This window comes from Argopecten irradians, chromosome 4, assembly GCF_041381155.1.
Source record: "Argopecten irradians isolate NY chromosome 4, Ai_NY, whole genome shotgun sequence".
Taxonomy (NCBI): Eukaryota; Metazoa; Mollusca; class Bivalvia; order Pectinida; family Pectinidae; genus Argopecten; species Argopecten irradians.
In genome coordinates, this window is record NC_091137.1 from 33,806,217 (window position 1) to 33,827,290 (window position 21,074).

Here is a 21,074-nt window from a genome sequence, read left to right on the forward strand (position 1 = left end):
CTTATTATGTATTGTTTTTTAATACTGCAATACACATTATCTTAAAGGTCATGGATTTATTTTACACATAGAGTCAGTGTATGCGGTAGTGTTAGACACGGAAATCTTCAGAGTAGTGTAAAATATGGGAGAGACAACAGATGTATAGGCCCTGCACGTAATATGTCTCTATATATAGTTATATATAACTCATATTTTGACCTCCTGAACATACATTCTAAGTTTCATACAACTAGACATAGACAGACAACATGGAGCTCCGACCGTTTCTCTTGTGGATACTGATTTTGTCTGGAACCGAAGGTAAATATATGCGAAATTCACATATCCCTAACACCCTACTTAAGGCGACACTGAATCCTTATATTCATCCACACGATTCGATTCATTTAATTACATTGTCCAAGCGGTGGCATTGGAAACATATTGCCTTTTGAAACATTTAGGTAATGGTATATTTTTCCCATAACTGTGAATATTTCACATTATCATGTGATAATCTCCATAGCAGATGGTTATCGTTATGTTCACAAGCCCCTGTATGGAAACACCTACAAACCTCCCATTGCCCATCTCTAATTTCCCTTTATTCCATTGGCTTTCAACTTTTTAGGATTACATTTCATTGCGCATTCATTTTAAATACATTGTTTACCATATAATAGGTAGTAATGTATTTAAAGTATTAACAACAGAATATATTGGCGCCCAATTTATCAATTGATTCATTTTGGTTATAAGTCAACAGATTCACTCGTCCTGTGTGAAAATCGCAAAGGTGCTTTAAATGATAGTGCACTTTCACCATGATCACAATGCAATAAGCTTACTATCATATGTAACGTTCATGAGGAGAGAGAATAAGTTCAGTTGAATGTTTACACTTATAATATAATGGAAATCTATTGCCTTTACAACGAACCATCTCTTTAAATGAAGCCAAATTATGTTATGTAAGACGACACAAAATATAAGATATACTATTTGACAAAAATGTCGTTATGTTGATATTTTGTAATTTAACTAACCTGCTTGCTTTTTAAAGGCGTTGCATTTAATGCTACACAGAGAGCCGTTTACATGCAGAGGCGGATGGACGAGTTATAGGAACTCGTGTTATTTGTTCGTCGACAGTGAGCAGGAAGACTGGACAGAAGCAAAACTAATACGAAACTAAAACACTTATCTAAATAACAGACACACTGACACGGCGCTACGGATTTGGAGCTAGAAGGACATTGGCTCTGGGTACACACTGACGACCCAGTTCAGTACACAGACTGGGGGCAAGGAGAACCAAAAGCCGTTACTAGGGAGAACTGTGTGTGTCTCTGGGGATGGTGTACAATTCGGATGGGCGGATGTGTGTTCTGCACTCTTGACTATAACTTCATTTGCAAAATGAGGTAAGGTCATTTGTAATTTAATCGTTAAAGTGAACACAGAAAGTAAAGTTATTTACACAGATTTGTCGACTTACAGTGTTCGTGTTTCATTCGACTTCTACGTATGGTCAATTAGTATAAATTTATCTTTCCATCGACGGTAATCAGATATACGTCTATTTTATCATGAGACGATACAGTACAGCTTTCTTCCCTTTTTGTTTTAGAAGAAATGCCAAAGAGGTGTTCCGTATCTACTAACGTTGGCTAAATATCGGATAATGCATTATGACATGACAGTAGGGTAATGAAAATGAAAGACATAAATCAAAATGAGTCGTAGATATGATGAATGATCATTTACACTACTGATAATGATATTAAGAAGTCTATGTAGAATTCTGATAAGATTCCAAAGCTTCCCTATTTTGATACACCAATATGCATTGACCAATGCGTTGTAGTTACTGTACTTGCTTATCGCTCAGTGTTTGTGGACTGATATGAATTGGCAATATAACTTAATAATATAACCATATGGGGTGTGCTGAATGTTGTCTTCGGCAGTATTTTTTTAGTAGGGTAGCACTAACATTATAAAGAACACAGAGGGAGACAACTCTTTCTCCCACACTTGACAGGGTTATCCCGCGGTAGTAGGGAAAAGATAACTCTGTTTTTTACCGGGGTAGTGAAAAGACAGCTCACACGCGCAAGGCAGTGACGTCATCAATACACGTGGCGATCATTTTTACGCACTATATCTTATATAGAATGAAGTTATGTTTGCGCATGCACCAAAGGCGAAATAAATTATTTTATGTTATTTTTGTGTTAATAAGATATATATATATATTCGATTAAACGCCAATTATTTTTTAAATGATAAATATCATTTATGCTCTGGTGGTGGAGCATCTTTAAAAGAATTCAAATAAATTTACAATGGATCCAGATTTGTTTCCTACAAAAACAACTCAGTTTCTTGAAGTGTATATAAAATAACTCAGCTTCTTTAAGTGTAAATGGTTACGACGTAGCAGACTTTGCATATTATATTTGTGCAGGCTGTTTTTACATCAGTACAACAGATGTGGAGCTGGAGGGACATTGGATTTGGGCGAACAGTGACGATCCTGTTCAGTACAAAGACTGGGCACCGTCCGAACCTCAGAATTTAGGATCAGGAGAAAACTGCATCTGTCTCCAAAGTAACAGAGCTTTTAAATGGATAGATGTGTCGTGTGATGTTAAAATGCCATTCATATGCAAGATGAAGTAAGTACGTATTACATATATTGTATGGCATCATGAATAAATAAGCGCAATTTTCTTCGGAACCGACGATGCTGCTGAGACAAAATTGAAAGAGAAACATGCCGTCTGCACTTTCTATATACTGCAAAACACTTATAAGTTATAACATTTTTGAATATACAATACGGCGAATGTTTGTGTGGAAGGGACAATAATGCTGAAGTAAAAGGTATTAGTGTCGATAGATATCAGTTTTATACAAAAGACAAAGTATATTTTTATTTAGATTTAATCATTATTGAATCCACACGAGAATTCAGGTTTTCTGTTTTACAATGCTTAATTGCATTAAACTAAAGTGTTCAAAATAATTTCTTCTGCAACGTTTCAGATTGACAGATCCTAGCACTGAAGTCATTGGGTGAAGATTAAACTTTTTCCCCATCATTATAACAGCTGAAAAATCATTGAATTAAATTGGGTGAGGGCCTATAGCTTGTAATTGTGTTTTATTTGTCACTTTATCACAACCCAATCAAATGTAAATTATTCATCATTCTTTCAGTTTGCTTCAGATTTTCTCAGAAATGCGTTTACCTGCCTAAGAGGTATTGTCCTTGTTTGCTGCATCTCGCCATTACAAGCTCCCCAGATTCATTCAGAACACAAAACTTTTACTCTCACAACACCAGCCACAAACTATAACCTAAACAAACATTTGTTGATCTTAGCCTAAAGCTTAAATAGAAAAAAATGCAAGTTGTATCTAAATACGGCTTGGATTATCAGATTCAACAATTTATTACATTTTTCGCAGTGAAATATTTACGGTGAACATAAGAGCGATATACTTCATTCCAATAATAACTTCACTTTTGATTTTTTTTTTTTGTTCGCTTTTGAGGAATCGGAATGCAGCATTGACAGTTAAAATATCATTTTGATTATTTCGTCATTAGTTTGTGCGAAAATGACGTCATATTGTTTTGCATCAATATGACGTTATGCTCACAAAACACGATGAAATAATCGCAAGGGCAAATAACTTTGTAAAACACAATGGCGAAATTACGTTCGTGGAACTAGCAGTGATAATCTTATGTAAATAGAAGCGTGAAATGTAATAAATAGAAGATTCCTTCGCACGAATGAAAAATACCACCTTTCTACCTCACTAGATGAAATATAAGTGGTATTCATCAAGAAAAAAGGAATATCCTCTATATATTTCAGGGAGTACACGGTGTTGGCTTAATCTGGAATAAAAACACGATTTCGTCACTTAAAACATAAAACAGAGGATCTTTAATTCTGCTAAAACAGGTTTACTCAAATGATACATACTCAATTATCGTTTTCCCATCATAACATAACTAAAATAAAAACTCCATTCTCTAAACAACCCGATGTAGTTTTTTTAGTGACTTATGCAAACATATCACACGAGCAAAATGATAGGATTTCAAGCAAATGATGTGATAAATAAAGTTTAATGTGATGTTTCATAACGTTTGGGGCGTCAGTAGCTAGTATACACCTCTAACTGATCAAAAGCGAAAAAGAATATGCTAGGTCTACTTACACCCAATTCCAAAAACTAATGTAAAAAAGAAAAGAACCCAAGGAAATCACATCTGATATCGATACGAATACTTCAATAAAACTAAGCAATGAGCTTAAAGCTGACAATGCAAGTTAAAATTATTAACATGATTTTTTTAAAAATAAGTATACTTGTTTTTCCAAGAATCGTTTATGAGACATTCCCCGGTTGAGGACAGCCATTTTTGTTTTACATTCCGACAACTCACCGACCCCTATATAAAGCGCGTGAATCGACACACGTGCGCTCATTCATGTACCTATACACCTAGCAGTCTACAGGTTATGTCACCTACAAATAGGTAAACAAAACCCTCACCTGTAAAACTATATGGGACTTTTTTTTAGCAAGAAAACATGTCAACTTCTCGAAGTTGTCATTTAGATGTTTCTCAAAATAAAATTCCAACGCAAGTGAATAGAAATCCAAAAATAATCCGTCCACATATCTCCACGTATATCATCGTACCCGACGCACTCAACTGACCATATACACGTGACTACGTACCTGATCCGAACGAGCGACAACTATCAAGGACACACACGTGTCGTTGTACATGTACGTGTAAATATTGAAGTGTTTTATTAGTTCGTATTGGACATATGTTGGGATATAGCTGACAACACATTCATCTATTACTTCAATGAAATATTGTCAGGTGAGTGCAGTGTTTATTTTCAATTTGACATTGTTTATTTGCAATATTGGGGCATGTGTATCTGAGACGAGATATGTTTAGAATGATACACGTGTGTCAAGTGTCCCGTGCTTTATATAGGGGGTTGGCCAGTGAAGGTTACTAAGCAGAGCAAAAGAAAAATGGCTGCCACTTCCTTAGATACCACACTGTCATAACTAAGGGATGTCTCAGAAACAATTTTTGAAAAAAAAAATATTTCGTTAATATTTTTTTTTTAAATTTCAACTGCATGTTTTTAACTTGCATTGTCAGCTTTAAGGACTTTGTCGTCTTCCTAAACAAAGATCAGGATTATTTTTATTCTTTATACGCTGCCCTCCTAAAGTAAACAGTCAAATCGTATCTTCGATAAAACTCCCGAAACCACAAATAATGAGATAACGAAGCTAATTAGGATGACGAAAACAGATACTTATACATGTAATTATAATAACAATATCTACATTTCAGCACTTTATGTATATAGACAAACATGTTATAAAGGACACCTCTATATAAAGAACACATCTGCATAAAGGACAACTGTCTGTAAAGGATAGACACATCGACCCCATTTGATGTTATTTAATATAAGTATCTTCTGTATAGTGAACATATGTCTATAAGAGATATTTTACTATGTCCCTTTTGTGTCCTTTTTGTAAGAATGCATGTGTAACAGAAGATTGACAGGGTGCTGCATAGTACAATTGTTATTGATAATGTCTTAGTTGATAATTAAAATACCATTTCTTCTGTTTTTCTGACAAAGGTTATATTCACATGTTTTTCCGTCCCATGTAGATTGGTTTTCCAAGAGAATCAATCAAGTGTTTGAATATATCGCGTCTTGTTGATAATGATATGAACCATCGTAGCCTTAAAAACGCTTTAACCTCCCTCATGCTCGTGTCCCGTGTCCCTATATTGTCAATGTTTATTATCTCAATAGATTTACGACATTGCAAGGCTGACATAAATTCCATTCTCGTCCATATTGACGATTCTGCACAGTACTCCTCCGACAATATACATACAAATGTCCTCGCTCTCCTGATTGCATTTTTGACCTCTTTTTCCCGAAGGTTGCCGACCGACATGTCTCTATAAGGAACGTACGTCGTATAGTGTGATGAATTCAGTATTCTGAGTAGATAATCCATTACAAATCTTCGAGAATCTACATCTGAATCGTCAAACGAAACAAACACATCATATTTATACCTTCTTAAATCTTCTTTTATCGTTTTTCTCCTTATTGTTCCCAACAGAATACTTACTTCAAAATAAAACATCCAAATCACAAAAATACCTGTCATAGATAATACTGCTAAACATAGTAAAGCCGTCAACAAGAAGATTGTAGACTGGTCCATCTCACTGCACTCAACTAAGTATGGTTTGGTCAGTTCCACAAGCGTTTTATTGCCATGGTTTCTAATGTTTTCACAAAATAAAGGATTTCCAGGGTGGATATTACTCCTTACCCGCCAGTCTCCGATCCAGGTATTATCACAAGTACATGTTATCCCTTTATATCCCAGGAATATAAGATTGGCGTCCAAAAAACGAAAAGTGTCAGGTAGATCATCGATATTATGATTTGTCAAATTTAATTTCAATAACGAGCTGAGAGATTGGGCTACGTCGTTGCCAATGGTTTTCATCTCGTTGTCGGATAGATCCAGGATACGGAGCCTGTTGAAATAGTCTCGCTTTTCTAAGTGACGGATTTCGTTGTTTGTCACGAGTAGCTCTACTAAAAAACACACTGTCCGGGAGTTGTTCAGGCAGTCGCTTCATCTGTGTAAAGGAACAATTTACAATTATCCTCCATTGTGTAGGCTGTTCAATACATGTGCAATACCGTGGACAATTCACATATCTGTCACAAAAAAAATTATCAAAAAGTTTTTGATCATGCATATCACGTATTGAATAATTTTGATCTCTACACATCAAACCGTCATTATTGTCATCCAATTTAAGAAGTCGCCAGTGATCTTTGAGGTAGAGGGCCACAGAACAGTCACATTTCACGGTCGCATTTGCAAACTTATACGTCCCTGATATTATCAACGGGAAAAGTTGAATAAGATCAGGGTTCCGATGTCCAATAAAAGAGAACATGTCTTGTTCCATTATACAACCAACAAAGGAAATATCCCCAGAGTTGTAATGTTTGTCCGGATCGATTGTAATGTTGTGGACGTTGGAGAAGTGTCCTTTCATTGCATTTTCAAAGTCAATTTTGCAGTATAGATAATTTTCGTTGACAATGTTTGACAGATCCACGGTTTCCAGAACATTGTTTGAGAAGTCAACATGGAAGATATTTGTCGTTTTGCTAGTGAACGTGTTAGCATCCAATGTTGTTAGGATATTGTAGGATAAGTCTAAGACACGTAGAGCGGGCATATCTACAAAAGTTTTATTGGAAATGTGTGATATTCTGTTCCCAGATAAAACCAATGTATCTAACATCTGGAGGCAATTTATTGTTCCGATAGACTCGATCAGATTGTTGGCGAAGTTGATTTTCACAAGTCTTTCGAAATTACAAATGTTGATAGGAAGAGCTCGTAGTCGACCATGGGTATGTATGACTTGTAGATAATTATACTCGCTGAGATTAGAAACGGAGACAAGTTTAGCAGATACCTTACCCAATCCGGAGTACTCTACGTGCAGGTCTCCGATTGGTTCGTTACCAAGCTCCCATTTTGGCTGGGAATGACAGCTACAACATCTGTCATCTGTACAAAATGGCCTACATAGAAGATCTTTATGTGGCCCGACTTCAGGGCTCCAGTCTATGTACGACGAACATAACGGTGCCATGATAAGAAGTAACAGTACAATTCTGTTAAAACACATACCTGTATTAGAAGATATCCGTTTGTTGATTTTAGGTAAGATCACACGATTGCAGGTTAGTTGCTGAGCTCTTACTAGGGAAGTAAAACAAGAGATATGAGTTCTGACAGAACATACTGAGACTATTGACTATCTTATAGGATTGAAATCACTTCAGCGGCCAATAAATGTTGTTTTATTGGGCCTCTGTAAACATTATGACCAATGAAACAATCACTTGAGCCGTGAAGAGGAAGTAATACTGTGGTGTCGTCTGTATTGTTACATGACAAAACGACATTCGCTAGTCCTTCACTGTGTATTTATAGCTATGTAATGAATATTTATGTACCTATCCGCACGAACATGTATAGCCAATCAAAGCCATGTTCGAGTTCTATAAACAGATGTGTGTTTGTGAGTGTTATTACAAGTGGAGTTTCCATATAAGGATTGGTATATAAGGGAACTGATTTGATTGATCTGAGGATAGCGATAAGGACACGACACAGCTAGTCGCGTATAAAACACTGCATCAATGTACACCAACAAATTTCTTTGCTACAGTCTATTTGCATTAAAAGAGACCTATAAGATTAAGACTACATCTCCGTACACCAAATTCCTTTGCTACAATCAATTTGCATTATAAGAGACCTATAAAATTAAGACTACATCTCCGTACACCAAATTCCTGTGCTACAATCAATTTGCATTAAAAGAGACCTATAAGATTAAGAACTACATCTCCGTACACCAAATTCCTGTGCTACAATCAATTTGCATTAAAAGAGACCTATAAGATTAAGACTACATCTCCGTACACCAAATTTCTTTGCTATAATCAATTTCTATTATAAGAGACCTTTAAGATTAAGACTACATCACCGTACACCAAATTTCTTTGCTACAATCAATTTGCATTATAAGACACCTATAAGATTAAGACTACATCACCGTACTCCAAATTCCTGTGCTACAATCAATTTGCATTATAAGACACCTATAAGATTAAGACTACATCAATGTACACCGAATTCCTAATTCCTGTGCTTTAATCAATTTGCATTAAAAGATACAAATGTGACCAAAAAAACGCCTATTTCTTGACCCATTAGGACAAATGTTGCTTTGATACAAAAAATATAATTCCTTTCTCACGAGAAACTTACTCCATCACTATAGTATGGTTTGGAAAACCAAATTAATATTAAATTATTCAAACAGATTACTGGGTGTGGTCATTGTATTATTACACAGAATACAATGCTTCCTACAATAGAATTTTTAATTCAATAATCTTTACGCGTGTTTAGATTGATCTTTATAGCATGGTGTTAGACAATAACCATACTAAGAGGTAAGATATTAAACTTAACAAGATTGACAAAGGTAAGGTCACATTTTGACCTGATCAATACCCTTTTAATCAAAAGAAATTGCAATTTGTAATTCAAAACTTAATTGAATTTCATAACTGAAAATAATTTTACTCTTACACCATCTAATTAAGAAATTGTTTATAAGATGTTTGAATTCATTTCATCTAAAGATATATGAAATAAATTTTAAATTATTTTTGATTATGGTAGAATAAGTTTCTTCTTACAGTACATATGAAACTGTAAACTTTTAAAATAAGTTAATGTTGATAACGGGGATAAATCTAAAAAAAAAGCCTATTCACGGTTAAACTAATTTTTACAAACTTAATTAAATGCCCACGAATAAAATTGAAAGAATGGCAAGTAAATAACCTATATATAGAACATCACAGTTAGTTATTCACAAACGTGCGAACATTTCTCATCGCATTTGAAGAGGAGATCGAGAAATTAAACAACTAGACAGTATTACGTAACAACAGATTAACCATGAGTCACCTGAGTCGATTGTGTTCCCTCATTCAGGAGACCGCAATGCACTCTAATCACGACTGGTCTCAAATAGAATAGGACGATTGTACTTTCTATACGTTTATTGGTTGGCAGTGTCGAATACGCTGTCAGCTAACATGGTACTCCCGTCATCGTATCTATAAATAGGAAATGATGTGTGGTACAAGTGAACACGTTCATTGCTTACCTGTATGTCGGCAACTTTATTTTTTGAATAACTTAATACATTGATGATATACTCTTAACTTAATAGTAACTAGGTTCTTGGTATTTATGATAGTGAAATAAACTGGAGATTGACTTGAACTTACTGCGATTTTTAAATGGATGGAAAATAAACTACGTGCGTACAGGTGATACATATTCCTGGCGTCTATTACCTTAAAGTATATCCTGTTTAAATGTTTCACATCTGAAGAAATGAAAATTAACATATCTAATCCGCGATATTCAACGGAGCTACTATCACTGTCATGATAATCCACTCTTGACATATTTCCTACCAATTAGCAATTTAAAACTGAAGATGAGCATGCAATTTGGTCCTTTGATGAATATCAAAAGAATGGGATAACGGTACACTGTATGACCTTGTAATGTTCAAATGAAGTCTCTGCAGGCCTTATGATTGGACATTTTCTCTGCCTTAAATTTGCAATGAAGTATTCCAGTGGTGGATCTAACAACAGTGTTAGTAGCCCCTGGAATGTCGAGAATGCAACTGTGTATACATGCGTTACATCATTACAAAGAATCAGTACCACGAGCTCTCGCTTAAAATAGAAGCAATAAACATATGGTTAATTGGAACTTCCACAATTCCAAAATCTAATAATTCAAAATTATAGGTCTTGTCTATGTATGGCATAATGCATCTGCTAACTTAAAGCTGACAATGTACGCTATAACACATTCAGTATTAATTAATGTCTTAAATTTCATCTGAATATAAAAGAATTGTTTGTTTGTAAACTGTGTGAATCCAAATTTGCAAACATAATTTATTTCATGAAATAGAGACACCTATGCTTATAATTAATTTGGCTACTTAATAAATAAACTATACGTTTAAACGTAAGATTGCTTTGATTTTCCAAGAGATTATTTTTTTCCAAATCTATACGCAACGTCGATGTCTCTATTGTGACCTAGATTTGTATGTGGTCGATACAATCAAAGAACGTTTTTTCTTCTGTAAAATCAAATTTCAAATTCTTTTCCTCCTTATCTTCACTTCTTTTCGCAAGCCATTTTAGAAATCTATTTGGTTTAACGTTGACCAGGCCCCAGTTTCACTTAACAGTATACATAAGATTGCTTTACAGCAGTGGATTTAAGAAAAGTTCTTCAAACTTAGCATATTTTCCCTCTCTTAGGTGATATTCCATATGGAATATTTTCTATTCAGGAATTTCCATAAGTTAAATGTTAATAAAACACGTGCCTTGTTTGCAGTTTTATGATAGGATATTCATCTTTAGGAAATGTATGTGAATTCATTCATATCTTTTGATAAGTCCTGCAATTTAAGCGTTCACAATTTCGTGTTTTTCTTAGTGGCCATTCCTAACCTTTTATATACAGTGTAGCTTATCAGGAATACCTCATTGGAGACATAGTGTAACTTCATACAATGTAAACCTTCTTTGAGATAAAAATAGTCACACACAATGGAACTACAATCGCTTTTCTTGTGGATCTTCTTTCTCTCTGGAATTGAAGGTACATATTTTCATGGTAAGAAATTGCTGAAGACATGATCGCATTAATCCACATGATATCACAAGTGTAAGCGTATAACATTTTTATTTAGTTATTTAACTATGGAGTATATTGTCTAAATACTTGATTCAAACAAATTTGCTTACGTATGGTCTAAATCATTGATACATACAATTATGCCTTTTACATATTATTTAAGAAAACTATCGCGGTAGATTTCTCAGACCTTTAAAAAGTGTTCATTTTGGATGACCCATACTGCTTCATTCTACAAATATCATAACATGAACCACCTTTTTAAACACTTTTTATGAACGATTATCCTTCGCATATTTCGCCGCGATTCGCGAATTTACGAAAGATAATCGCATCGCAATAATGCCAATCAAAAATTTATTTGAATTTCCACGACTTTTAATAGTGAGATAAAAATCACTCAGCTTTAGGTGTTGAGAACATAAGCTATTTTAAATTATTCTATGGTATCAGATGTAAAAGAAAAAATCACAATTGATCAAAATAACATGACATGTATACATTATGAATAACAAAATATACAACAAGACAGAATGCTTTCAAACATTGTTTTTACAAATCTCATATATATTGGTGAAAATATGTTGGTCAAAATAGGCCCTTATGCTCCTGTAAGCCACGTAAAATAATTGCCAGTAAACTGCCTTTGCACTTTGGTATACTTTCAACAAGTTTATATATTTTTCTTCATTTTCTAAGGTGTTGAATTAAATGCCACACAGAGAGCCAGTACGTGTCGTGTCGGGTGGACGAGGTACCAAGATTCCTGTTATCTGTTTGTCTCCCAAGAGAAAGAAGACTGGGCCGAAGCACACGTAAGGATGCAATATCATAACACTACTTTAGATTTGATAAAGATAATTACTAAATCACACAAACTATTCATCGAATTTTCAACTTGTCTTTTCATGACAGAAATGCCCCAATTACAGCGTATTCGCCAATCAGCAGCTGTCACATTCCATGATACTTAAAGGCGAATATTTAGAAGTGTACAACAGATACTGACGATAGTTTAAACACATTTGAAACATTGACTCCACGATTGACACAAATGTGTTTTCGTTATCGTTTCGTTATTCTATGACATGGTGGTAACACAATTAAAAGCATTAAAGAATCTCAGAAAATAAAAACCAAATGTTCAAGAGGACTCAACATATATACCAACAATATTACTGAAAAAGATTAAAGACATCAATTGCCGAAAGTCCACATACGAACAGATTACGGAACATTGATTTTATTAAGAAATAAATGGTCAATCACAGTAAGCTATATATAAAAATATAGTGTAGATGTCAAACTAAACTATTTTCTTAAGTTAAGATTTTAAAGGTGTCGTTGCAGACCTTTACGATAGACATTCTGGCTAAATTGTGCAAATTAGGCTACCCTACTACATACATCCATGTACAATATCTCCCTTATCTTCTCAGTAAGCACAGGAACGCCATTTTTACACTGATAACCTTATCAACTTTCTTTTAAGAATAAAAAGATTAAAATGCGGTTTTGTATGAAAACAAATTCTAAGTCACAGACTTGTATGCTCCTTATGTCCTTAATATCATACATGGGAAACGACCTACGGAGTTCCACGGATTTATTACTGCAACATGAGTTAATGAAGTTAATGAAGCCATGTTTAAAACCATCATTTTGAGGTCCTCCTGAACCAACGATGATGTTTGATTAAAAATCTGAAATGTTCCCATTACCAGTTAATGTTAAACCTATATATACAACTGAAGTCAATTTCAGGCTGTGGTTTCACTTGAATAATTGCTGAAAATTAAATAATTGTTTTAATATGGAGTTCAATTTGTTTCAGTACCATTGTGGCGTTCTTCATGGTTATTTGGCCGATATATTGGATGCTGATGAAAGCACCTTCGTGAAAACAGAACTACAAAGACGACATGCTTCAGGTACAGTGCATGGGAATAGACATTGTCCATGAGACCAACAATGTGATTGATGGCGTGAGAGCGCGTTTGACAATGTAACAAGTTGTACGTTTTTGTGTATATATAAATCTTAATAACTTTAAAAAAAATTATTAATAATTTTGATAGATTTATAAAAATTATTTTGATAGCTTTACCATTTTGACATCAACACTATGCGTGCCAATTGAAGGGGGTGGGGGGTCGGGTGATTCAGTGGAAATTGCCATTAATTAAGACAGTCAGGGTTTATTCTACAACCGAACGTGATTAGGAATTGGTTCGTTAGCTCGAACGATTGGATACTCTTTTCGTCAATCACAATAGTGCATCCATCCAAGTCGGTACGAGAGATTAAAAGAAAAAGATGTAAATGATGTGTTCATACAAGTTGTACCTATATTGTTATGCATGACTGATCATATTTATAAATAGAGTTTGTATATATTATTCAGGTTGTTTTTACATTGGTGCCACGGATGTAGAGCTGGATGGGCAGTGGTTATGGACAAACACGGACGACCCAGTTCTGTACACAGACTGGGGAAATGGGGAACCGAATGGAGACATAGCGGAAAATTGTATTTGTCTCCACGATAACCACCAATTCAGATGGGTCGATGTGAAATGCAATCGTGATTTTAGTTTTATTTGTAAAATGAGGCAAGTACAATAATTGATTATAATTATCATTATCTGAATTTCAACAGATATATTTTTAACCATCATAATTATCTGTGTATTGTTACAGTAGTACATTAAGATATGCATATACTAAGCAACACTTAACCATTGTCTCAATATTAAAGTATTTCTATTTAAATAAGTGTCATCTGATATCCCACACTAAAATAAATAGCTCATTGATTAAAAAAATAACAAGGAGTCTAAAGCAGCACCTTGCTTGACGTAATTTCTCTCGATTTGTATTTCGCGGAGTAATTTGAAAGAGGTTATATCAGTCAGGGTGATGTTTTCTGTCTTTTACATGTATTTCAGAATGTAAAATAAATATCATTTCTTTTTTATTACTCTTGTTGCAGAGAGAAATGAAGATTCTTGTGCCAAATGCATGTGAAAGCGGATCGAACATATATTGAATTGGTTTAAAACAATTTTATACAGTTTCGCTCTCCTCCGATATAAAACACAATACTAGTATTAGTTTCAATGCGGTCATATTTCACAAATTATTGTTGACTTTTTATGTCTAGCCATTATCACTATCTAATCTCTAGCGGAGCTGACATATAGGCACGAACAACTTATAACCCACTTGAACACAAGAAGTATAACTCTGTAACATACAAATAAGTATTAAGTTAAAGGATTAGAACACCCTGCTGAACTCTCTTGTAAAATTTCAGATTGACTGAACCTGGACCTGACGTGATAGGATGAAGAGGAAGGCCACGTTTCAATATGAAATAAAAATATCAAATAAATTGAGTATCAAATACCAAGCCATGTGTTTCAATAACCGTGCAATGTTTTTATTTATATACAATTTTGCTCTTTATCCACAATATCTTATTCTTTTAGACAAGGTAGTTCAAAGAGAGTGAATACAGAGTTCAAGTTGGAACTGAGGTGATAGATAGGGGTTTCCCAACTGTTGTTGATCATGTTTATAAAACTCGAACTGGGTTGTGTAATCACAAATGATAAGTGCAAAGTACAACATCCTTCACAGACATTCTAGGCACTCTACTCACCACATAAGATGTGCGGAGCCAATCACTGTCACAAAAGGTGATTTATCCCGAAAATAACGCTACACGTTTATACATCTACTCCATGCATAACTACAAAGTGTTAAAAAACAATAATTCATTACACTAAACGCAGAAAGGTGTCTTGATGAAATAAAGGGAGAGACCTCCGACATAACCATGTTCACGCCCTGTCTACCGTTAGCTGGCATATTTGCTATCCTTTGCCCTTGGGTCAACAAAGTCTATCAAGTTATCTAGTAATACTCTCTGTTGCCCAATAACACTGTAACTGTATAGAAAACGTGTTATGTTGGATATTGTACACAAACATCTCGTTCTAACATGTAAGCCTTGGTCCGTTATTCATGGAATAAAAAGTAGAATACCAAAGAATGATCATATCATACTTTTTTCAAGCAGATCCAGCGGCCTCCAAGTTAATCCGGTAGCGTTTAAAGAGTTGAGAGAAAAATAAGGCAAAATATTAAATGAAATATATATATATATTCCACTTATTTACATTCAATTCGGTGACATCTCCATAAATTAATCAATCAGTTATGATGAACAAACAAGAAAACGTAGTTTAATCTTAAATTCAACCTCTAAGTACTCTTTAGATGTCAATGCTCATCACACCATTTAGTTTGAATGGATTTATTCATTATATCTTGGTAGGGTATAAAGCAAACATCACTGGGTGTTGAGAAATGTGATGTTCTGGAAAGGTAAATATTTAAACAACTGATATAGTGAAAACAATCTGCCAAAGGCAGTATAATAATATGACTGAAGGCAAGGCCTTAAAGGGCGCAGCCAGATGTTTTAATATGAATCATGCACGGCATAAGAAGAGCGAAGGCTTACTTGTTTATTTTATTTTCTATTTCATGAAGAAGACATAATTTAGAAATAAAAGGACTTTAAACTTTAAACTATAGAATTATATGATGTAATAATTGTCTAGCATAAACTCAAAGATATGAACTCAAAGATTTGGATTTCTCTGAGTCCATTCAATGTCTGGAGTGCCGCGTATGCGAATCCTATGATTTCGGGCCATTTGTTGACGTTATGTGACGTCATGATTCCTTGTGCTCATCTTCGCCTTGTTGGATATTTTGACTGCATTCTATAGCTTTTAATTTTCTAAATGTTATTATTATTATTCAAAAAATAATAATAACAAATGCGCCCTTATTATGTATTGTTTTTTAATACTGCAATACACATTATCTTAAAGGTCATGGATTTATTTCTACACATAGAGTCAGTGTATGCGGTAGTGTTAGACACGGAAATCTTACCGGTTAAATTATTTTTTGAGAGTAGTGTAAAATATGGGAGAGACAACAGATGTATAGGCCCTGCACGTAATATGTCTATATATAGTTATACATAACTCATATTTTGACCTCCTGAACATACATTCTAAGTTTCATACAACTAGACCTAGACAGACAACATGGAGCTCCGACCGTTTCTCTTGTGGATACTGATTTTGTCTGGAACCGAAGGTAAATATATGCGAAATTCACATATCCCTAACACCCCTACTTAAGGCGACACTGAATCCTTATATTCATCCACACGATTCGATTCATTTAATTACATTGTCCAAGCGGTGGCATTGGAAACATATTGCCTTTTGAAACATTTAGGTAATGGTATATTTTTCCCATAACTGTGAATATTTCACATTATCATGTGATAATCTCCATAGCAGATGGTTATCGTTTATGTTCACAAGCCCCTGTATGGAAACACCTACAGCACCTCCCATTGCCCATCTCTAATTTCCCTTTATTCCATTGGCTTTCAACTTTTTAGGATTACTTTTCATTGTGCATTCATTTTAAATACATTGTTTACCATATAATAGGTAGTTATGTATTTATAGTACAAACAACATAATTTATTGGCGCTCAATTTATCAATTGATTAATGTTGGTTATAAGTCAACAGATTCCCTCATCCTGTGTGAAAATCGCAAAGGTGCTTTAAATGATAGTGCACTTTCACCATGATCACAATGCAATAAGCTTACTATTATATGTAACGTTCATGAGGAGAGAGAAATAGTTCAGTTGAATGTTTACACTTATAATATAATGGAAATCTATTGCCTTTACAACGAACCATCTCTTTAAATGAAGCCAAATTATGTTATGTTTGGACGTAAAGACGACAAAATGTGCAAGATATACTATTTGATAAGACAACTAAATTGATGAACAAATGACAAAAATGCCGTTATGATATTTTGTAATTTAACTAACCTGTTTGCTTTTTAAAGGTCTTGCATTTAATGCTACACAGAGAGCAGTTACATGCAGAGACGGATGGACGAGTTATAGGAACTCGTGTTATTTGTTCGTCGACAGTGAGCAGGAAGACTGGACAGAAGCACAAGTAATACGAAACTAAAATACTTATCTAAATAACAGACACACTGACACGACGAAACAATGTAATTCATTTTATATCTAAAGTGAAAGTTACATTTGATTGAGAAAATGTAACACGGAATACAAAACAAACGGTGTCTTCATTTATTTATATTTCAGAAACATTGTGAACTTTTTCATGGTTATTTGGCCGACATTGTGGATGCTGATGAAAGCACCTTCGTAAAAACAGAACTACAACATAGGCATGCTTCAGGTACAGTGGTTGAGGATGGACAAAATTCTAATTATTGGTTTTGTAAGTTTAACGTCCTATTATATATGTAACATCCCGAGTCATGTAAGGACTTGCCATGTTTGTTGGTGGAGGAAAACCGCAGTACCCGGAGAGAAATCACCGACCAGCAGTCAGTACCTGGCAACTGCCCCACATGGGATTCAAACTTTCGATCCAGACGTTGAGGGCTTGTGGTAATATGTTGGGACATCTTTAAAACCACTCGGCCACCGCGGCCCAGATTCTAAAGAATATTCGCGTTAGAAGGCAATATTGTATATATTCTGTATTCGCGCTTAAGTTAAGTATAATCGATAATTGTATTTTGTAACATTGCGTATAAGGCACTTTTTTGTTATTTTACTTACACTTCAGAGACGAACACTTAAATTGTGTGAACTTCACGTAATCCTTTGAATTTTCACCTCAAATAAACACGATAAGGGAACAGACTAAATAGATTTATTTGCTTATTTTTTACCTTACACGTACATTGAACACATATTATATGCATTCACTTTCAGGATGTTTTTATATCGGCGCGACAGATTTGGAGCTAGAAGGACACTGGCTCTGGGTACACACTGACGACCCAGTTCAGTACACAGACTGGGGGCAAGGAGAACCAAACGCCGTTACTAGGGAGAACTGTGTGTGCCTCTGGGATGGTGTACAATTCGGATGGGCGGATGTGTTGTGCACTCTTGACTATAACTTCATTTGCAAAATGAGGTAAGATCATTTGTAATTTAATCGTTGAAGTGAACACAGAAAGTAAAGTTATTAACACAGATTTGTCGACTTACAGTGTTCGTGTTTCATTCGCCTTCTATGTATGGTCAGTTATTATAAAATTATCTTTCCATCGACGGTAATCAGATATACGTCTATTTTATCATGAGACGATACAATAAGTAGAGTTTTCTTCGCTTTTTTAGAAGAAATGTCAAAAAGGTGTTCCGTATCTGCTAACGTTGTCTAAATATCGGATAATGCATTATGGCATGACTGTAGGTAAATGAAAATGAAAAGCCAGCTCACATGCGCTAGACAGTGATGTCAATACACGCGGCGATCATTTTTACACACAGCGACGTTCTTCACCATTTCTCGTAAAAGTATGGGAAAAATAATCTTACATGGGTCTGTCAGGTGAACAGGGAAATCTCAACCCTCGTGAAAGATTTTGACCATCAACCCTCGGCAAGCCACGGGTTGACCAGCCAAAATCTTTCACTCGTGTTGAGATATCCCTGTCCACCTGACAGGCCCATTTCAGATTCTATTACACATATTCTCTAAGGACGTAAGAGCGTCCAGCACATCTGTAAGAATCACAAAAACATCAAATCACAACACCCTTTTCTTAATTCATTCGGAATATGGAGTTCGAACTTCTATTGTAACGACCTACACACAGTCTTCATGTTTTTTGCACAATCAAATATTATAAATATTGACAAGTATTGTGATTTCAGGCTCATAAATTATATTCGAAATATAATCATTCAATACGAAATATGGAATGCATTTGTAAAATTTCAGATTAGCAGAGACTGGACCGGAGTTGGTAGGATGAAGCATAGATTCCTTATTCCAACTTATTGTTTGAATATAAAATAAACCGAGTATCACCAATCTACTATGGACATGATATTGGATTTAACATTGTTGCTGTATGCTACGGCATTTTAAACAAAAAAAAAACCGTAGAATCTTAAAATCAACTGCCATTATGCTGCCAATGCATGAAACTGAATATTAATATTTGTTAATGCTATCTATTTACCTTTAACCTAAAGTTATTTCCTTATTTTTTTCTTGGCTATTCTAAAGTTTTCATTTATAAGCCCTTTGAAAGATTTCTTTTGAAACTGCCTCTTTGTAACGAAACTATCCTGCCCTCCATTATACACATACAACAAGGACCGCCATTTTGGCTCAAATAGCTGATAATCTACCATGCATTTTAATATCATGTTATACCACGATAAAAAATATCGACATTTGGAATCAAAGAAGATATTAATTAATCACGCGATCAATATCTTACAACCAAGCGATCTTGTCTCTATCACATTACTAACATCCTTTAAATCAGGGTTGTTAATTAAAAGTATCATGAATATATTTGATCATTAACATCACCATGAATATATTTGTTCATTAACAAAACCATGAATATATTTGTTCATTAGCATTACCATGAATGTTTTTGTTCATTAAAAAAACCATGAATATATTTGTTCATTAGCATTACCATGAATGTATTTGATCATTAACATTACCATGAATGTATTTGTTCATTAACATTACCATGAATATATTTGATCATTAACATTACCATGAATGTATTTGTTCATTAACATTACCATGAATATATTTGATCATTAACATTACCATGAATGTATTTGTTCATTAACATTACCATGAATGTATTTTATCATTAACATTTGATCATTCACATTACCATGAATGTATTTATTCATTCACATAACCATAAATGCATTTGGTCATTACCATTACCATGAATGTATTTGTTCATTAACATTACCATGAATGTATTTGTTCATTAACATTCCATGAATGTATTGATTGTATTTGATCATTAACATTACCATGAATGATATTTTTCATTTATCATTAACATTACCATGAATATATTTGATCATTAACATTACCATGAATGTATTTGTTCATTAACATTACCATGAATGTATTTGATCATTAACATTACCATGAATGTATTTGTTCATTAACATTACCATGAATGTATTTGATCATTAACATTACCATGAATGTATTTGTTCATTAACATTACCATGAATGTCATTAATACTACAATGAATGTATTTGTTCATTAACATTACCATGAATGTATTTGTTCATTAACATTACCATGAATGTATTTGTTCATTTACATAACCATGAATGTATTTGTTCATTTACATAACCATGGATGTTTTTGGTCATTACCATTACCATGAATGTATTTGTTTAATTTCAGCCTGACAGGCACTGATCCTGATGTAATTGGATGAAGAGCAAACTCGTCGTCCAATTGATTATAAACATATGAAATAAGCTGAGTATCGAATTTCTTGCCTGTTGTTTCATGGTATTGTGTTGGACGTTTCGATTAAATCTTTATCTTATTGTGTCATTGTTATGTATGTAACATAGTGTAGGATTTCACGTGAACATTTGTAGCCACTATACATCTGCTTACGCCAAACCGATCGAGCAAAAAGTCGTTCTGTATATTGTCCGGTATCAGCTTTTAGGTTAT

The 21,074-nt window shown here is 34.3% G+C and overlaps 2 protein-coding genes across 4 annotated transcripts; both read left to right on the forward strand.

Moving 5' to 3' along the window:
- Positions 1-214: 214 nt before the first annotated feature.
- LOC138321391 (perlucin-like protein) lies at positions 215-20,943 on the forward strand. 2 transcript variants are annotated; one of them, XM_069265055.1, is made up of 5 exons: positions 215-303; positions 17,397-17,512; positions 17,668-17,764; positions 18,310-18,517; positions 20,793-20,943. In XM_069265055.1, the coding sequence occupies exons 1-5, from the start codon at positions 252-254 to the stop codon at positions 20,824-20,826; spliced, it is 507 nt and encodes a 168-aa protein (XP_069121156.1). In that variant the 5' UTR covers positions 215-251; the 3' UTR covers positions 20,827-20,943. The 2 variants fall into 2 exon arrangements, with proteins under 2 accessions (XP_069121156.1, XP_069121155.1); XM_069265054.1 differs by lacking the exon at positions 215-303 and adding an exon at positions 14,992-16,617.
- Positions 11,274-14,848, forward strand: LOC138321390 (perlucin-like protein). 2 transcript variants are annotated; one of them, XM_069265050.1, is made up of 5 exons: positions 11,274-11,415; positions 12,136-12,251; positions 13,271-13,367; positions 13,841-14,048; positions 14,753-14,848. In XM_069265050.1, the coding sequence occupies exons 1-5, from the start codon at positions 11,349-11,351 to the stop codon at positions 14,784-14,786; spliced, it is 522 nt and encodes a 173-aa protein (XP_069121151.1). In that variant the 5' UTR covers positions 11,274-11,348; the 3' UTR covers positions 14,787-14,848. The 2 variants fall into 2 exon arrangements, with proteins under 2 accessions (XP_069121151.1, XP_069121152.1); XM_069265051.1 differs by having other exon boundaries at positions 11,285-11,400.
- Positions 20,944-21,074: the final 131 nt, after the last annotated feature.

Coding starts and splice junctions, on each gene's coding strand:
- LOC138321391 (XM_069265055.1), top strand. CDS start 252: ATGGAGCTCCGACCGTTTCTCTTGTGGATACTGATTTTGTCTGGAACC. Junction 304..17,396: donor GATTTTGTCTGGAACCGAAG/GTAAATATATGC, acceptor TGCTTTTTAAAG/GTCTTGCATTTAATGCTACA. Junction 17,765..18,309: donor ACAACATAGGCATGCTTCAG/GTACAGTGGTTG, acceptor ATTCACTTTCAG/GATGTTTTTATATCGGCGCG.
- LOC138321390 (XM_069265050.1), top strand. CDS start 11,349: ATGGAACTACAATCGCTTTTCTTGTGGATCTTCTTTCTCTCTGGAATT. Junction 13,368..13,840: donor ACAAAGACGACATGCTTCAG/GTACAGTGCATG, acceptor TATATTATTCAG/GTTGTTTTTACATTGGTGCC. Junction 14,049..14,752: donor AGTTTTATTTGTAAAATGAG/GCAAGTACAATA, acceptor GTAAAATTTCAG/ATTGACTGAACCTGGACCTG.